This window comes from Aedes aegypti, unplaced genomic scaffold (assembly GCF_002204515.2).
Source record: "Aedes aegypti strain LVP_AGWG unplaced genomic scaffold, AaegL5.0 Primary Assembly AGWG_AaegL5_hic_scaff_354_PBJ_arrow, whole genome shotgun sequence".
Taxonomy (NCBI): Eukaryota; Metazoa; Arthropoda; class Insecta; order Diptera; family Culicidae; genus Aedes; species Aedes aegypti.
This window is the reverse complement of record NW_018736018.1, coordinates 11,601-30,286: the sequence shown is the minus strand read 5'-3', so window position 1 is coordinate 30,286 and position 18,686 is coordinate 11,601. Positions and strand designations below refer to the sequence as shown.

At 36.5% G+C, this 18,686-nt stretch overlaps 1 protein-coding gene across 1 annotated transcript; it reads left to right on the top strand.

Annotated features, from left to right (window-relative positions):
* The first annotated feature begins 452 nt into the window (after nt 1–452).
* Nucleotides 453–12,274, top strand: LOC5563918. The gene is made up of 2 exons (XM_021856848.1): nt 453–1,163; nt 11,015–12,274. The coding sequence occupies exons 1-2, from the start codon at nt 516–518 to the stop codon at nt 12,245–12,247; spliced, it is 1,881 nt and encodes a 626-aa protein (XP_021712540.1). The 5' UTR covers nt 453–515; the 3' UTR covers nt 12,248–12,274.
* Nucleotides 12,275–18,686: the final 6,412 nt, after the last annotated feature.

The window sequence follows — 18,686 nt, the reverse complement described above, 5'->3', positions numbered from 1 at the left end:
ACTTCTTGAACCAACTTCTTTATTAGCTATCAAGCTTCTTACGTACAGGGAAATATTTTCGAACGAATACGAGACAAGAACAACGAAGCTTAGGAAAGGATTTTCGTAAAGCTCGTGAAATGGAATTTTGCCAACCACACATAATGAGACCTTTCCAGCAGGGACTTAAAATCTAAAAAAGTGACCATTTGTGCGACAGTGATTCAGTGCACAATGCATTCTCAAATTTGTGTAACAGTTGAACAAATGAGAAACAAGCCGTATTAGCTAATGACGAATTATTTTAAATACAATGAATAACCTCCAATAAAAATTGTAAGTAAATTGGGGTAGAGATCGTTTTAGCTTCGGTAATTTATTGCTTCGGCACCATCCAACTTTTACAGGCATTCAAAATAAAAACATCAAAATCAACATCAAATCAAATTCAAATTCCAGTAGGCATTGATTAACGGCTGTCACTGTAGTGTTTTACTTGTTTTACTTGCAAAAATGTTTACGCTCGTCCTTCAGTCATGATCGCCGGTCATCGTTGCACACTCAGACACCAATCCATAACCCACCTGGCTCCAATTCTACCGGGAACATCAAGATGGGTAAAACTCCGGCGATTCATCCGAACCCTAATGTTGGCTTCACCAGATCATCCAGAGACGAAAAACTATCTCAAGAGCCACACTCAGGTTTCGAACGAAAACAAACGGCAAGTTGGTAGCCATCCGCCGTACGTGATTCATCCATTCAGTATCTTCCGACAGTACTGGGATATGGTGGTGTTCGTTGCGTTGACCCTTCATCTGCTCATGCTGGCGTTCGATTTTACCTTCTTGATTTTTCAAGACGAGCACGAGTATTTGGGAGCTATACGTTTTGATTTGCTCTTGTGTGGTGTGCTGATGATGGAAGTGATGCTGAAGTTTATCACTGGATTCGTGATAAAGGAAACCAATGAGATCGTTCTGGAGCCGAAAAGGATCGCCTTAAACTATTTGAAATACGGACGATTGGTTTACGATTTGCTGCGGGTGATGCCTTACATTTTGCTCTTGGATACTTTCAATCGAGCCTACTATCGATATTCAGTTGACATTTATCTGGCCTTCATCATCTACTTGTACACGATCAACATCTTTCGATACCATGAAATATTCAAGTACTTCAAGGTAAGCCAGCATAAAATTGTATAGCAGTAGTTAAAGCCGATTTCCATACGGAATGTTAAAGTCAATATACAACGAAGCCACACCTCAAAATTTTAAGACCACAAGACTTGAGAACCAAAAAGGAGTCCGCGTTTAAAATTTATCCTATTGGTCAGCACCAGTAAGCAAACAGTTAGATTGATTTTCAACGCGAACTGTTGTCAGATTCTCCAGTCTTGTGCACTTGAAAATTCAAAGTTTCTCTTCGTTTTATAATCACCTTCTGTTTTCTGTTTCTGTTCGGGATGAACCACTGCGACCAGTTTTCTTTGATCTTTTGTGGTATACCCGTGTCCTTTGTTTAGTGCATGTCGTTCTACTCCATTACTATTGAGAAATAATGAAGTAGTCGTTTTTAATACAAATATCATTCTTTACCATTTTGCATAGAGCCTCTTTAGAAAAAGATACCGCTATTTATACCTTTTGGAGAAAACAGTTTGTCACCAGTAAACTCTCAAAAGCGCGGCCCTTAATCAGGTTCGGCCAAGCTGGTTGAATGATACTGATTTTGACCATGCATCGGTACTCTAGCGTATCAAATTATTGCTTCTACTTATAAGATTCAAAGTCGTTTTTTTGAAACTGTGAACAGGTTTCATCGCATGAGACATTTAGATTCCTTGAAACAGAAAGCTTATTTTAGAATTTAAGAGTTCGCTACTCCACCGATTCGGAATCGTTTCCCTCCTAGATATCGAATGATAAACTTTGGAACTCGTAAAGAAATTGTCTCATGAGTTGAAGCCAATCTCAGTTGCTGATTGAGCCATTTTTCCACTTCGACCTCCTCATCATCTAGGACAAATAGGTGGGTCTTAGTAGCTTGTTACTCTCTTATACTGTTCCGACCGTAACTTATAAGTATTCACAAGAACAGATACAACAAGAGTACAATATGGTAGATCTTACCCCGTAACGCACCTCGTAAAGGTGATCACCTTAAACTTTGGGTTTCTGCAATGTAGTATCCCTATGCACTATCCGCATGAAATTTCATAAAAAAAACTATAAATTTGCTATATTTCAATATCATAAAATTTGAAATTTTTCGACGCGCCTGATAAAAAGTTAATAACCGTCAAACATTTATGTCTATAAATCGATATCTGAAGGGACCATCAACTCATGGAAATATCGAGTCATGGAACAGAAAAGCTTTGGAAAGCTGTTTGGGGGGTCCATCATAATAACCATGACATTTTGTCCTTAATATGGTTCCATGAGTCGATATCGAGTCATGGAACATCGATTCGTGGAGATTTCACTGTACAAGATACAATTGCTCAAAATAATACAGTGAAACCTCCATGAGTCAATGTTTCATGATTCGATACCGACTCATGGAACCGTACTGAAATAAAATTCCATAGTCCCCCCAATCAGCTTTTCAAAGCAATTCTGTTCCATGACTCGATATTTTCATGAGACGATGATCCCTTCAGATATCGACTCATGTAGATTTAAATGTAGTAATTTTTGTTCGGAAAATTGTGGTTCAGCAAAATGTTGTAACAAAGTGGCTTGCGTGCAAATTTTTGAAACGATGTGTAAACAAATGTTCAAACTCAATATACAGCATAAATTAAAATAGATAAAACTAAATATATCTAACAACAAATTGAACAGGTGCTTCGAAGTATTCAAAACTCGCGGAAATGGCGTTCCTTAGCCAAGTGGTTAGAGTCCGCGGCTACAAAGCAAAGCCATACCGAAGGTGTCTAGGTTCGATTCCTGGTCGGTCCAGTATCTTTTCGTAATGAAAATTTCCTTGACTTCCCTGGGCATAGAGTATCAACGTACCTGCCACACGTTATACATGCAAAAATGGCAACTTTGGCAAAGGAAGCTCTCTGTTAATAACTGTGGAAGTGCTCATAAAAATACTAAGCTGAGAAGCCGGCTCTGTCCCAGTGGGGACTTTAATGCCAAGACGAAAAAGGAAATTAAAATGAGCAAATTTGTAGTCCTCTGAAAAAAATCTATGCCAAATGCTCGGTCAGAGAGAAATAAAGTTACAGCATGCCTAAAATTGAGATATATGTATGAAAATAGACCGCCATTGACACACACTTTAATGTTCGCTAAAAATGATTTGTTTAAATATCCTAGGTAATGTAGGTGTACTAGTTATGGATGCAATATTTAACAATATGGATAAAAATTATATTTTGGTTGCGTTTCATAACCGTAAGCTTGGCTCATTGATGTTATTTTATGATCAATTTTAGTATTGAGTTGATTTATACTATCTAAAAATTTGTTTTCAAAATCGTTGTCTATGTATCAATTATGCCATTAATGTTCTTGTCATTCGTTATAAAAGTGTATCAAAGTCCATATTTCGTAATCAATGCTAATATTCTTTTTTTATGTACACTCCCGTGCATAAGTTTGGGTTCACCCTCTAAAAGAAAGCAAAAGTGTTCTGTCCATATCTCTGTGATTACACGTCCAATTCAAACTCTTTAAGCCGCATTCCAAAGGCAAAGAGTTATTCTTACTTCGTATGTATTTTTCCAAAAACATTCTTTGAACTTTGTATACTAAATATGTACTTAAAATTGTGACATTTTTCAAAAAACACACTGAAAAAACATTACTAATTTCCTCAGCATTGGATCGACCAAAATTTTAAAACAAGGTGTCATTAGAATCGCAATCTTATATTCTTTGAAGAGCACTCATGAAATGTTGGCGGAAAAATCTGAAAAGTATTCAAAATCAATGAAACAGTCAGTCAAGTCATCGTGCAAAAGTTTGGGTTCACCCCTCATTATGGTGTATCGTGCAAAAGTTTGGGTTCACCTTAACTTACTTAAATCTGTGAAATCTCAAACCAATCATGTACGCGCCATTATTTGCGCTCAAAAAAGCTTTAAACTATTAAAATCGGTTGAAAAATGGCAGAGATATTGACAAAAATGATGTGCGTGTGGTTCAGATGAACCCAAACTTTTGCACGATTTGCATCATACTGAGGGGTGAACCCAAACTTTTGCACGATGACTTGACTGACTGTTTCATTGATTTTGAATACTTTCCAGATTTTTCCGCCAAAATTTCGTGGTGTCTCATCAAAGAATATAAGATTACGATTCTAATGACACTTTGATTTAAAATTTTGGTCGACCCAATGCTGAGGAAATTAGATATGATTTTTCAGTGTGTTTTTTGAAAAATGTTACAACTTTAAGTATAAATTTAGTATACAAAATTAAAAAAATGTTTTTGGAAAAAAACATACAAAGTAAGAATAACTCTTTGCCTTTCGAATGCGGCTTAAAGAGTTTGAATTGGACTTGTAATCACAGAGATATGGACAGAACACTTTTGTATGTTTTTGAGGGGGTGAACCCAAACTTTTGCACGGGAGTGTACAAAATAAGTAACAAATTTTCAATCGCTGGTTCTTTGATCGAGTCGAGTAAAGAATATGGCTATGATTTGGGGCAAATTGGATTGGAGCCATTTTGGATTTTGACGCCATCTCAGTTTTAAGCAATAGAATGAGTTTTTCATCTTGCGTTCATTGTCTTGTGTCAGTGTTGATAGACTTACACTCAAATCTCAATCAATGAGCTCTCCCTTGAGAGAAAACTCATTGAAGATCTGCTTCGCAATTCTCATGCTTGAGATTTTGATGCAAAAACACTCAATCAAACCCAAGCCGTCAAAAATGATTCATACATAAAACTCCCCATAAACTCGTGAAAATCAAATGTTGTTGTTTACGTTAGAAAGGATTACTATAATTCTACAAGAACTACAAGAAAACATTGCTTTGTGCGAGAAAACTGAGGAAATACGAGGCAATGAGTTAAAGGATGACCCAACTCATCCATGATTTTATGACTGGTGAGTTGCGTGATTAACAACTCACGCATGAAAAATCTCAAGCGTGAGTTATGAGAATTTGAGTTTTTCACAACACCGTGTTGAATCATGTGGCTTTCGTTGAAAAATCACTAAGTTAACATGTTTTTCTTGACACTACGTCGCTACTAGATGAAAAAAGAGCACGATTCTCAGCTATTAAATTTTGCAATATTTGTATATCCCTTTTGGGACGAAGCTGAACAATTGTGATAGACATAGCTATTTGAAATGGCTCATTCAGGGTCAGAATTACATAAATATAGAGTAAAGTGGGGCAAAAGTTTCTTCCTCATAGCTCAATTCAAAACAAAAGTTATAAATGTAATCATTGTTCGACTGTTATGCAAGTAAGAGACTTTCAATCCAAATATTATAAAAATCTAATAAGATTTGAAAATGTTATGGCTATTTGTTGTCTAAGGCAAGAAAATTGTTATTTTCGATCGACCATCATTACATGGAACCAAATAACGATATCATCTTATTCAAATAAAGATAACATAATATAAGAACGATTCTTTGCCTGTCATAAGGATACTGTGAGATACATGGGGAAAGCACTAATTTTCAACCTATAAGAATTTTGTGCTAATTTTCGGATTCTCGTACAAAGTAGGCCAAAATTATATGAATAGGTTAAAAATTAGATTTTGCATAAATAGTTTGAAATTATTTTTGGCTAAAAGTGGGGCAAAAGTTCGAATTCGCGGAGCAAAAGTTCGACCCATAGGGTCGATGTACCCATAGCCGCATAGCTAAGAACAAAAAACCGTTAAAAAAGTTCTTAATTGATCAATTATTATATTTTTTTATTAAAAAGTTCTTAATTCATCAATTATTTCGTATAATAAAAAATAGTTTCTCTCAATAGTGCTACTATAGGAACAATAGGTTTACTATAGGCGCAGGGGAGCTCAAATTTTAAGCAAAACTAATTATTTCGATCATTTTTTGAACAAAATCAAGCTGTGTATCAATGGTACTTAGATAAATAGCTCATGACCTTCATGTCAAAAAATGTTTTAAAAATATTTATAGCAAAATATTTCTCAAATTAATTAAAATCTGCCTGATTGTGGAAAAAGTCATAAAAATGCATGTTTTCACTTAGTTTTGCGAAATACTGCAAATAAGCCTATTTTGGGCAATTTATGATGAATATTTTATGTGTAACTTTAAAATTATGGCCGGTATGAAGTATGTCTGGCATAAAAGAACCGATATTTTGTGTTTCAGTCTGTGAACATTTGTTCCACCGGTAGGGCAATTAATTTTAATTAATTTTAAAAATGTTTTCCAATACCGGAAGATAGGGACGAATGACCTTCGGGTTAAATTCCCCCTCAAACAACAACAACAACAACCGGAAGATGGTTTGAAATGTTTTCAATTATATAATATCATTAAATTTTGGAGGAATTTACAGTAATTAACCGATTATGTGCTGGCTCAAATTCTATAAGGCATTACGGAGCCGATTTCATTTTGTGATTACCGTTTTGATTCATATTCCGAACACTTAAGGCCAGCAGTGACTTCAAATGCATCTGATAGCCATAAATTAGCTGATGTTGGTGAAAATTTTAATTTCTTCACAAAATCTAACTGTTAGCTGTTGGGTTTGGTGATAAAATTGTTATTTTTAATATGTTTAGTATTGTTTTTCCCTAACAGTCTAAAACAACATTTTGCTTCAAATGCCAAACACTGTGTTAATTCTGTCTCATATTCCGAGCACCTTGATTCAAATTCCGAACAGCACGAATAAAACGTATGCGAATGAATAATTTCGCAAATAAATTCATCTGAGCTAGTTCTACTGGCGTTAAACTAGAGAATCATCACTGCTCCTGAGGTATAAAATAGATTGGAAGACGTTAAAATTGAATTGCAATTGGCTGCTATTTCCTGGTAATTTGATGACATATTTCAGCGAAACATTTCAACCAAATCGCCATACAAAAACCGAGTGTTCGGAATATGAGTCTGTTCGGAATTTGAGACAAAACGGTATTTAACAACTTCATTTTCAACATGACAATCTTTATCAATTGAAAAAATAAGTTCTGGTGTTCGAAATATAATTTGTATATGTACCTACTACGTACAAGTTATATTAAACATTTTGTTGTCCTTTATTCGCTAATCGTCGTTGATTGGTTGACAATTTATAAGGTAGATTTCCCAAGAAATTTTCAATATTTGTGCTTCTATAATACTTAACACCGTGTATGATAGACCGGCCTAGTCTTTATAAAAAGTAATGATTTTGTAAAATGGAAACACTTACTGACTCCAAATAAATAATACACTTTATTATTTTTTTAGTTTAATCTCTCGTTTGGCTTAGGTGCTCATACAAGCGTAAAATAGAAATGAGCAAAAAGAATCAGAGCCATTCAAAAGATACGGATAGCTAAAAAAATGAATGATTCGTGGCTCTTTTTTATGAGAGTCGGTTCATTTGATAAGCACGGATCAGACAAAAACTGACCCACAAAATGAACGAATCAATTCCTTTCTCCTATTTTCCTTTGTGTGTTTCTCGGCTTTTTTATAACGTTTAACACGTACCTTGCTTTGCGCGCCACGGCACACATGCAAACACAGTTTGTTGCAGCTCCGCACTCTATTTTGCCCACAATGTTTGGCCCCGCCCACATGCATACATCTGCCAGTATAAAAGATAGTGTGAATGTCAAATTCATCGTTGCTAACCTGCCAGATATGTCTGGAATATTCCAGACTTTTGAGCTCCCGTATTACAAAAATCCAGATCTAGATAAAATTTTGTACTGGATTGTAAGGTTTTGTAATAAATTTGTAAGGTTCTCCATTAACGACATAGGAGATCCAGACTTTTCCAGACAAAAATTTCAGAATCTTCCAGACTTTAAAAAAAAATTGACATGGTATCCCTGAGCAAAGCACTCTTTTCTTCTTCTTCTTAGCTCTGGTAGGAGAAATCTGCCGAATAATCGTGAGTTCGGAAAAGAATATACGAAAAATGAGAGAGCGAAATAAACGAATGGTACGACGTATGTGAAGCGCTTTTTTATTTCTTTCGCTCTTCCTTTGCAAGCCGTTGAGCTACTGAACCGTTCAAAAGATCCGGTTCACTGAAATAAGTGATTCGGATCGGATCCGTTTACTAAAACGAGCTATTTTGCCCATATCTAGCCTGAACCTACGAGCTAGTAAAGCCGTGTGTAGTAATATACATTAGTGTAGTCGCTAGTATGTACATATGTGTATCAGGACTCAACTCAATCACAAATATGGTTCGTGGCCGTGCGGTTTGTGTCTTCAGTCAATTAACCGCATCATGTAGAGGAGTGTGGATTCGATTCCTGCTCCCTCAGGAAAATTTTTCGAGAAGTTAGTTATCCGAATTGTCTAGTGTGGTGCTTCCAACTAAGAGCCGTTCGGATACTTCCACCGGAAGCATTAACGTTTGTGGCTTCTAAAAGAAATCGTATTGGTATGCGACAAAATGTGAAGTGGTGGCAAACATTTGTCAACTATGCTAATTTATAAAGTTGAAAAACCAGAGTTAAAATAAAAATTATTTTTTGAATTGTGAATAAAATCACGGTGTACCTTGTTCAGGTATGTGAAATCAAACTCTGCAAATGCTCACACTTTTATTATTTTTTTTTGTCATTCAAATTTGTACCGTACACGGAGAAATCAGACTACCTAAAAAATAAGTTCTTTTTACTCAAATTTTGGTAAACTGCATTTAGTTTTTACCCACGGTTGGGTTGTTTTGCCTCTCTTGCAACAGCAATGTTGTCAAAAACAGAGAGAGATGCACCGACCCATCGTCGAAGTTCAATGGAATAAGCTAAATTTGGGTTCTTTCGAGTTTACCCAACGTTAAATTGTTTTTACCCATCACGGAGACTTCGAAAGCTAACGCTGGGTAGATATTTTTTTGCACTGAGTTGTTTGTTTTGCCGTTGTCAAATGAAAACAACCTAATGATAGGTATATGTCAGTTTACCCAAATTTGGGTTATCCCACGGAAGAGCCGAATTACGTCAAAAGAAGTCAAAGTTGGGTTGATTTGTGGCTCCGTGTACTTTTAATGAGCTTCGCTTTACCTGCCCTCAATAAACTATTTAACGACGATTTTTTTCTTTTCACTTTCCTAGAATATTAAGAAAAATATCTCTATCTGGTAAATTTGAAAGGTATTGGCACAGTTGTTTTCTAATTTCCCGTAGGAGAGATTTTTCATGACGTTATCGTGCAATGGACTATTTTTTATCTTATCTTGAGTTCAAATCGGAGCATGAACATTGATGCCGTACAGTTCGTAGTTGCTACTCCGTGATTGACCAGAATAATTAGAATTTCACTAGGAACCAACAGACGCAGCTTGAGAGTAGCCTAACATTTACAATTTGCAATTTCGAGAATTTAAAACATTTTAAAGTCAATAATAGTGCCGGCGACGTCTTTGTGGTCATCGGGAAAGGGAAGGAATGTAAGTATGACATCCATTGTTACTAAAGACAGAGTAAACCTCTGCATCTTCATGGTTGTGACGGTAAAAAGTTTTTGTTAAAGAGAAGAAGTTAGAAGTTACACAATCTGGATTCACCTTGGTAAGTGATGGGATTAATGAAGCTTCAATTAAGGCTCTCCCAAATCAACGCGATTATTTTCGGCGACAGCGACAAACAATCGCAGTGATTACGCTGATGTTTCGCTGCATGCATAGTTTCATGAGCATGTTTAAGCCACAGCAACGCGATTTCGCAGCGTCTAGATGGTTTCATATGAGAATGCTTGCAGCGACACAACAACGAAATCCGTGATCTCGGTCTCTAGTAGCAATGGATGTCACCCTCATTATCCTATTGACTTTTTAATATTTGGGATTCTCGAAAGTGTAAATTGAAGATGGAAAGTTACTCCCAAGCTACATCTGTTAGTTCCTTGTGCAACTTCGATTATTCTGGTCAATCACGGAGTAGCAATCACGAATTGTACGGTCATCAAGATATGTATTGACATATTTTACTTATTTGAAACAGAAGCATAAAGCAAGCACACCATCGTCAATAAAAACGCCTTAAAAAGGGCGTAACTTATACACTTCACTAAGGATTTTTTTTTATCTGCCTGCAGGTTTAAAAAAGGTGTGTAAATCATCTGGCGTTTAAAGTTTTAATGGCTGTTTTTGTTTTGATAACAAAGGGAAATGAAACACCGTGGGACAAACGAGGTGAATAACTCATACCAATCATGTGCGCGCCATTATTTGCGTTTGAAAGAGCAATGATCTATTAAAATCGGTTGAAAAATGACAGAAAAATTGACAAAAATGATGTGCGTGCGGCTCAGGTCATCCCCAACTTTAGCACGATGGCTAGAACTGTTTCGTTGATTTTTTATAGTTTTCATATTTTCCGCCAAAATTTCGTGATAGAATATAAGATTACAATTCTAATGACATTCAATTAGACATGTAATCACAGAGATATGGACTAAACCAATTTTTATCTTATTGTTATGTTTTTAAGGGGGTAAACCCAAATTTTTACAAATCATTGTAGGTATTGTACACAGTAAAGTGCAGCGAGAATTCTAACAAAGTATGCCGATGGCTACCTGGTTTCAGAGAGACTTGCTCCCCAAATCAACTTGATTTTTTTTACGGTGAGAGCGACAAAAATCGACGCGATTTCGCTGATGTTTTGCTGCATGCAAAATTTGATGATCGTGTCTAAGCCACAGTGACGCGATTTCGCAGCGATTTTCGTCGCGTCAGTCCAGATAGTTCCATATAACAGTGCTTGCAGCGACTCAACAACGAAATCTCTGCGATTTTTTGGTGCTGTCGCTAGAAAAATTCACGTTAATTTGAGGGAGCCTTTATTGTGAGCAGAACTATCGTCAATTAATATGATTCATAATTTCAGATAATCCCAACAATCTTACGGATTGGCGAGAAAAAGATTCTCCTCATGAAGCTGGTGATGAATACTATCTACGTGCTGCATTGGAGTGCTTGTTTGAGATACATTCTTCCCGAGCTGACCATCGTAATGGAACCGAAGAGCAGCGAAAGTGACGTGTTGGGTTTGTCACGGCAAGGTATTCAGGATGAAAAATTTAGCGTCGGTCATTTTCTCGTCGATGTGTATTGGCGACACTATCGACATGAAGATTTTGTTCACTATCCAGTATCACAAGGCCGAATGATCGTTGATCCGCCAAATTTTGAAATGTACGTGCGCTATTATTTCAAGAATCGTCCGATAGATAAAAGAATTGTAGATCGGAACTTCGTTCTGATGAAGCTTGATGATATCCGCAGGAACGCAACTATCTTCGAGAGATACCTGGGCAGTATGAAGTCTACTGTAAAGATTTGTCTGCAAGCCGGAAGAGATGAAGATGCCGGATTGCATTTCATTAACAATATTTTGACTTCGTTTCTTCTGCTGGGCGGTTGGATTTGGTTCACCTACATTTTGCTGAGTATGGTTCGATTGATTGTGTCGTCTGAGATGAGTCAGACAAAGTATGAGGAGTTTGTGAACGAAATACGAGCGTATGCATTCAACAAACGGCTAAGCGATGATTTCAAGAGTAGAATGCTACGCCATTTAAACTGTCGGTACAGAAGGCACTATTTCAACTCTACGGCCATTTTGAAAACCATGTCCGATAACTTGAGAAGAAGCATACAAATGGACAATTGCTATCATTTACTCCGATATGTGGAGATGTTTCGAGGTTTACCGAGAGCCATCATAGAAGACATTGTAGACAATCTGCATTTTGAAATTCATTTGGAAGGAGATAAACTCATTGAAGCCGGTACTCAAGGCGATTCAATGTTTTTCATAGCATACGGAACTGCGGCGGTCTATTCTGCACAGGGTGTTGAACTGGGCCATTTGATCGATGGCGCTCATTTTGGAGAAATGTCAGTATTGAACAAAGGAAACCAACGGACAGCAACTATAGAGGCTCTGGAAAACTGTGAGATCTACAGGTTGACGTACGAATCTTTTCAAAAACTAATCGAACCGCATCCGCATCTACTGTTAGGAATGCACAAACTCGCAGAAGAAAGAGTAGCTAAAGCTGAAAGGGATAGACAAAGTTTACCAGAGTCTGAAGTTTACGATAATTTTCTTCAATAAATTGAACGGTTTGTGATTCCCTAAGAACGGTAAGAATAGTTTTGATTTTTTAGATTCTTGAAAGTTCATCAGATTTATCAAGGGTTCTAAACTACAAAACCAGTACTGAGACAGCGATCCGACAGCAATGGACCACCACCAGTGAGTGACCGAACGGTAAAGTTTTCAAATTGTTCCGTTTTTTACTACATTTAGGATCATGAAGATTTTAAGCATGGCATCTTCACTTCAAATTGGCCTAAAACTTTAATATAGATATTATACCATTCATGTTCAATTTATGATTGTACACTAGTTGTTTACTCAACAAGGTGAGACATTTTTCTAAACAGTTCTTGGAGTTCGAATAAGAGTCAGACTTCTGCAAAAGATCATAGAAGATTAATGGAAGGTTTTATCAATAGTCCGCAAGATCAGGAGTTGAAAATAAACTGTTGTGAAGTTCAAAAGGTTTTTGACATTTGCTAAATTATCTAGAAATTAATTCTTCAAGGAAACCGAAAAGGGATATCTTCACACATTTGTCATGGATCCCTTCTGATATTATTCTTATTATTATTATTTTTATCTTTATTAACAAGATTTGCAGCCCAAGGCTAGCTTATTTCAGTACCCTTCTGATATTCCTGTTTAGATTCCACTACAGTTAAACCTCCATGAGTCGATGTTCCATAACTCGATATCGACTCATGGAACCATACTAAACATCAAATTTTATGGTTACTATGATGGTCCCCTCAACCAGCTTTCCATGGCATTGCTGTTCCATGACTCGATATTTCCATGAGTCGATGGTCCCTTCAATATCGACTCATGGAGGGTTGACTGTATATATTTTTCGCTGAATTCTTCAAAGACTTTTTTCGACATTCATTTCAATGTTAATTCCAGAAATCCTTTCTGGGAGTATTTACAATGTCTACATCGAGTCCTAAACAAGACACCGATGTTGTTTTTTTTCAATTTATCATCGTAATAGTTTTTGTTTTTCGCAAAAAACTGACATGCAACGGCCTACTTTCCTGCACTGAATTATTCAATGTCGTAATGATTATTACACAACGCCTTTTCATTACGAAATTATTTTGGGTGCGTAATGTTTCATTAAGAAACTATTTCCAGAAATTTCAAAACACTATTTAATGTATCTCGGTATGATTTCTGAGACCTTCAAGTGGTCTTTCACGAAATTTCAAAAAATGTTGTACGTTACTCATTGCAGAACCTGATTTTAAAGGCACTCGTCGTGATTCTCCGACTTGGCAAGCCTCGTTGGATAAATGTACGTCTCGTGCATTAAAAATCATCATTCTGCAACTTGTTACGTAATAGTTGATTACGCAACAAGTTTCAGAAAGATGATTTTTACAGCACGTGTTGTACATTTGTCCAACGAGGATTGCCAAGTTATTACGATGAGAGCTGTAAAAATCGAGTTCTGCAACAAGTTATGTCCAACATTTTTTGCAAATTGGTAGAAGACCACTTGAGGGTATCACAAATCATATTGGAATACATCCATCATTATTTAGCAATTTCTGAAATGTGTTATGCAATGATTCATTACGCAACTCAAAACAATAAGGCGAACGAAAAGGCGTTGTGTAATATTCATCACACAACTGATTTCAATTGCGTAATGACTATTACCGCATTGCATAACTCAGTACAGGAAAATAGGCCGTTTCATGACAGATTGGTGTGATGAAAAACAGCCTGTTACGATGAGAAATTGTAAAAAATCAGTTGCACTATGACTATTACGTTATGCTATTTTCATTACGCAATCGTATTGAATTACGTTATGAATCATTACACAACAATTTTCAGATATTGCAAAAATAATGATTAATGCATCCCATCGCGATATGATTTCTGATACCCTCAAGCAGTCTTCTACGAGATTGCCATACTCGGTCAGCCTCGTTAGATAAATGTACGACTCGAGCTTTAAAACCCATCATTTTGCAGCTTGTTGCGTAAAGTACTATTTCTGACTTTTGATCTTTCTCGCACAATGTATCAAGAATTTTTGAATTAAACTAAAAATTCATATAGAAATAACAAAAATTTGAAAATTGTATTGTCCCAAGATTTTCCAGAATTTAATCAGAAGTAACTCGATTTCCTCCAGGTATTGCTGTTTGCGTTTGACATGCAAATCCAGCCTAATTGGGCTTCATACGCGGTAACACAAAGTAACCAAAGGATACTTAGCAACCATGATCCATATCACCACCAACCCAGCAAAGAAAATCAAACTTTGACATCGCCTTCCTTGTTAAAAATCTTACCGCATTTGGTGTCCCCGCATTTGAAATTTGCATTTCAAAAGCACACAGCAATAATATATAAAAAGTTGGAGTCTTCGCCAAAATGGTTTTGAAAGTCAAGTTTAGTCAACAGTTTTTTTAACTCCTTATTAGTATCATTCCAAACATTACATTCATTTCTAATATCTAGGTGTTCTGTGTTATTAGACAACACTATCATAATTTGGTAAAACAAATTCAAGATTTTATTAACATTTTGTTAACAACATATTACATTTCATTTGCCGTAGCAGTTCAGATTTTTTACATGTAAGATGATTTCATCTGCTTATAAGAGAAAAAACACGTTTTTAATCTACCTAACCTTACTTAACCTAAATATACAACGCATTAATCGTTTCAATAGAAGATTGTAACGATTTTTGCCAGAAATCATTAATTATTTTATTTGAAATTTGTTCCAATATTTCAACATTGGATATTCTATAGCTCATTGGTACTATACAAGGGAGGAAGCTTCATAATCATTTTCAAAATTTTGTTTTGAATTCGCTGCAGAGCTTTCTTCCTGGTATTACAACAGCTAGTCCATATTGGTACAGCATACAACATGGCTGGCCTGAAATTTTTTTTGAATATCAAAAGCTTGTTCTTAAGACAATGTTTTGATTTTCTATCAATAAGGGGATAGAGACATTTTACTTATAAATAATATAAGTGGATAATCTGATTGCCGTGGACTTTTGAGTTATCTTCCAAACCAAGTCTGCACAGTGGGCCTGGCCATTTTAGTATTTGTATCATATCACTGATATGCTGCAACTATTAATGCTGACAAGAAAATACTAGAAGAAATTCCAGTATTTCCAGGATGCTCTTCAATATTGGCTGTGCAAGCGCATAGATTAGATTAGATTAGATTAGATAAGGGGATAGAGACATTTTACATATTTGTTACATTTGGCTTGAATGCCCTCAATGTGATTTTTGAAAGTTAAATTCTTATCTAGCATGAGCCCTAGATACTTAACTTCCTCTGACCAATTTATTGGAACCCCTCTCATCGTTACAACATGTCTACTTGAAGGTTTCAAATAAAGAGCTTTTGGTTTATGTGGGAATATTATTAGTTGAGTTTTGGAAGCATTAGGAGAAATCTTCCATTTTTGCATGTATGAAGAAAAAATATCCAAACTTTTTTGTAATCGACTACAGATGACTCGCAGGCTTCGTCCTTTGGCGGAGAGGCCTGTGTCATCCGCAATCAAAGATTTTTGACATCCCTGAGTTAGCTCAGGTAAGTCAGATGTGATAATATTGTATAATATTGGTCCCAAAATGCTTCCTTGAGGAACACCAGCTCTTACAGGAAGTCTTTCAGATCTGGAGTTCTGATAATTAACCTGAAGTGTACGATTTGACAGATAACTTCGAATTATTCTAACAATGTATGTTGGAAAATTAAAGTTTTTCAATTTTACGATCAAACCTTCATGAAAACACTGTCGAATGCTTTTTCTATGTCTAGAAGATCAAGACCAGTAGAATAGCCTTCAGATTTGTTGGAACGGATCAAATTTGTTACACGTAAAAGTTGATGAGTGGTCGAATGTCCATGGCGGAATTTAAACTGTTCATTGGCAAAAATAAAATTTTCGTTGATGTGGGCCATTATTCTGTTCAAAATAAACTATTCAAAAAGTTAACTGATGGAGGAAAGCAAACTGATTGGACGATAGCTAGAAGCTTCTGCAAGATTTTTGTCTGGTTTTAAAATTGGAACAACCTTAGCATTTTTCCATTTGTCAGGAAAATATGCTAATTGAAAACATTCGTTAAATATATGAACTAAAAATGATAAGCTATTTTCTGGAAGTTTCTTGACGAGGATGTAGAAAATTCCATCATCGCCAAGAGCTTTCATAATTTTGAATTTTTAAATAATAGTTCTCACTTCTTCCAAATCAGTCTCCCAGGAATTTTCGACAACGTTCTTTTGATTGAGAATATTTTCGTCCTGAGTAACTTGATTTTCAATTGGAATTGGTTTTTTCAAGATTTTAGATAATTTCCAAAAGGGCTTAGAGCCAGGGTCCAACTGAGAAATCTTATTTTCAAATTTTTTGTTTTTTAATTGTGCAAAACGTTTCTTGATTTCTTTCTGTAAATCCTGCCATATAAATTTCATAGCAGGATCGCGAGTTCGTTGAAATTGCCTTCTCCTCACATTTGTTTTTCAGAAATTGGCGGGGGGTCTGTGGCCTTAAAATTGAACCAGCAGAATGGTGTCTCTGTACGAAGGATAATTCGACTATTGTTAAATGGGTAAAAGCCTCCTTTAAGTTGAATTGTGACAACTCGGCATTCAAATTATATTGTATTTGGTTTTCCATTGAATATTTCCGACTTTAAAGTTCAAAAAGTAGAACGAATCAGTGAGATATTTAATCTTTCATAAATTGTCGTGAAATTTTCGCTCCACGCCTATGAAATTGAGTATACACATTTTGAGAGCGTCTTCTACAAAAAGTAACGAAATCCAAGGCGATAAGTGCAAAACATTAATTTAGTTTTCGCATTTGTATGTCCGCATTTGTACGCATTTGTCGCCGGAGCCTTTTTTTTTTTTTTTTTTCCTGTTTTCAAGCGTCTGCGTCTTGCTGGGTAGTGCTTCGTGAAGCCCAAGCAGGACAGTTCAGTTTTGCGTCGTCCGATAAATTTGGCTCACGGTTTCGCGCATGTTTTCGTCGCCGGAGATTTTTTTTTTTTCCTGTTTTCAAGCGTCTTGCTGGGTAGTGCTTCGTGAAGCCCAAGCAGGACAGTTCGGTTTTGCGTCGTCCGATAAATTTGGCTCACGGTTTCGCGCATGTTTTCGTCGCCGGAGCCTTTTTTTTTTTTTTTCCTGTTTTCAAGCGTCTGCGTCTTGCTGGGTAGTGCTTCGTGAAGCCCAAGCAGGACAGTTCAGTTTTGCGTCGTCCGATAAATTTGGCTCACGGTTTCGCGCATGTTTTCGTCGCCGGAGATTTTTTTTTTTTTCTTCCTGTTTTCAAGCGTCTTGCTGGGTAGTGCTTCGTGAAGCCCAAGCAGGACAGTTCGGTTTTGCGTCGTCCGATAAATTTGGCTCACGGTTTCGCGCATGTTTTCGTCGCCGGATTTTTTTTTTTTTTTTTTTCCTGTTTCCAAGCGTCTTGCTGGGTAGTGCTTCGTGAAGCCCAAGCAGGACAGTTCGGTTTTGCGTCGTCCGATAGATTTGGCTCACGGTTTCGCGCGTGTTTTCGGCTCCTAAGATTTTTTTTTCTGTTTTGGAGCGTCTTGCTGGGTAGGTATTTGGAAGGCACAAGCAAGACGGTTTGTTTTCGGGACGCCAAGAAGTTTTGCTGTCAGTATCAGTTTTGTGTTCAGTCGAGGATGGATTACCAACTGGTGAGTTCGTTTCATTCTTGTGATAACACATATTTTCTTGAAAGCGTAACTTTTAAGTAATTTTAAAACAAACTTTGTATGGTTCGTCACTATAAGTGTCGGCATTATGTTTTTTTTCTTATACAATTTCAATATACATATATTTGTCTCTTTTATACGTTATTAAAAATTATCTTCTGAATTGTTCGACATTGTGAATGTTGACGTATTTTTTAAAACTTGTACCATATCGAGACAAAATGCACAGTAATACTCATATGTAATTTTCAAACAAACTATGTATAGTTCGTCACTACAAGTGTCGGCATTATTCCTATTTCATATAATTTAAAATATATACATGTAATTTTCAGTTTTCGTCATTAATAAAAACATCTTTTGAATAGAGTAGTGTTTGATCCTTCGACCTTGACGCTTGATCCTGCGGGGGCGGGCGATGGGGGCAGGATCAAACATGTCGCGCGTCGTTCGCTCAGAGAAATGAAAAAGCGCCGCGGATCGCTAGTAGTGTTTGATCTATTGATCGCGTCGCTTGCTCTTGCGTGGGCGAGTGACGAACACTTGTTCGGCGTTTAATGCGATTATCGAATTATTTCGCGAATCCGGTTAGGCGTGATTATATCATGGCTCGCATCACCAAACATTGGTGACTCCCAGATCTTTACCTTATCCCACTAACCCAATATCCTCTCCATGACAACCGTGGAGATGCAGAGGTGATCTCGGTCTCTAGTAACAACGGT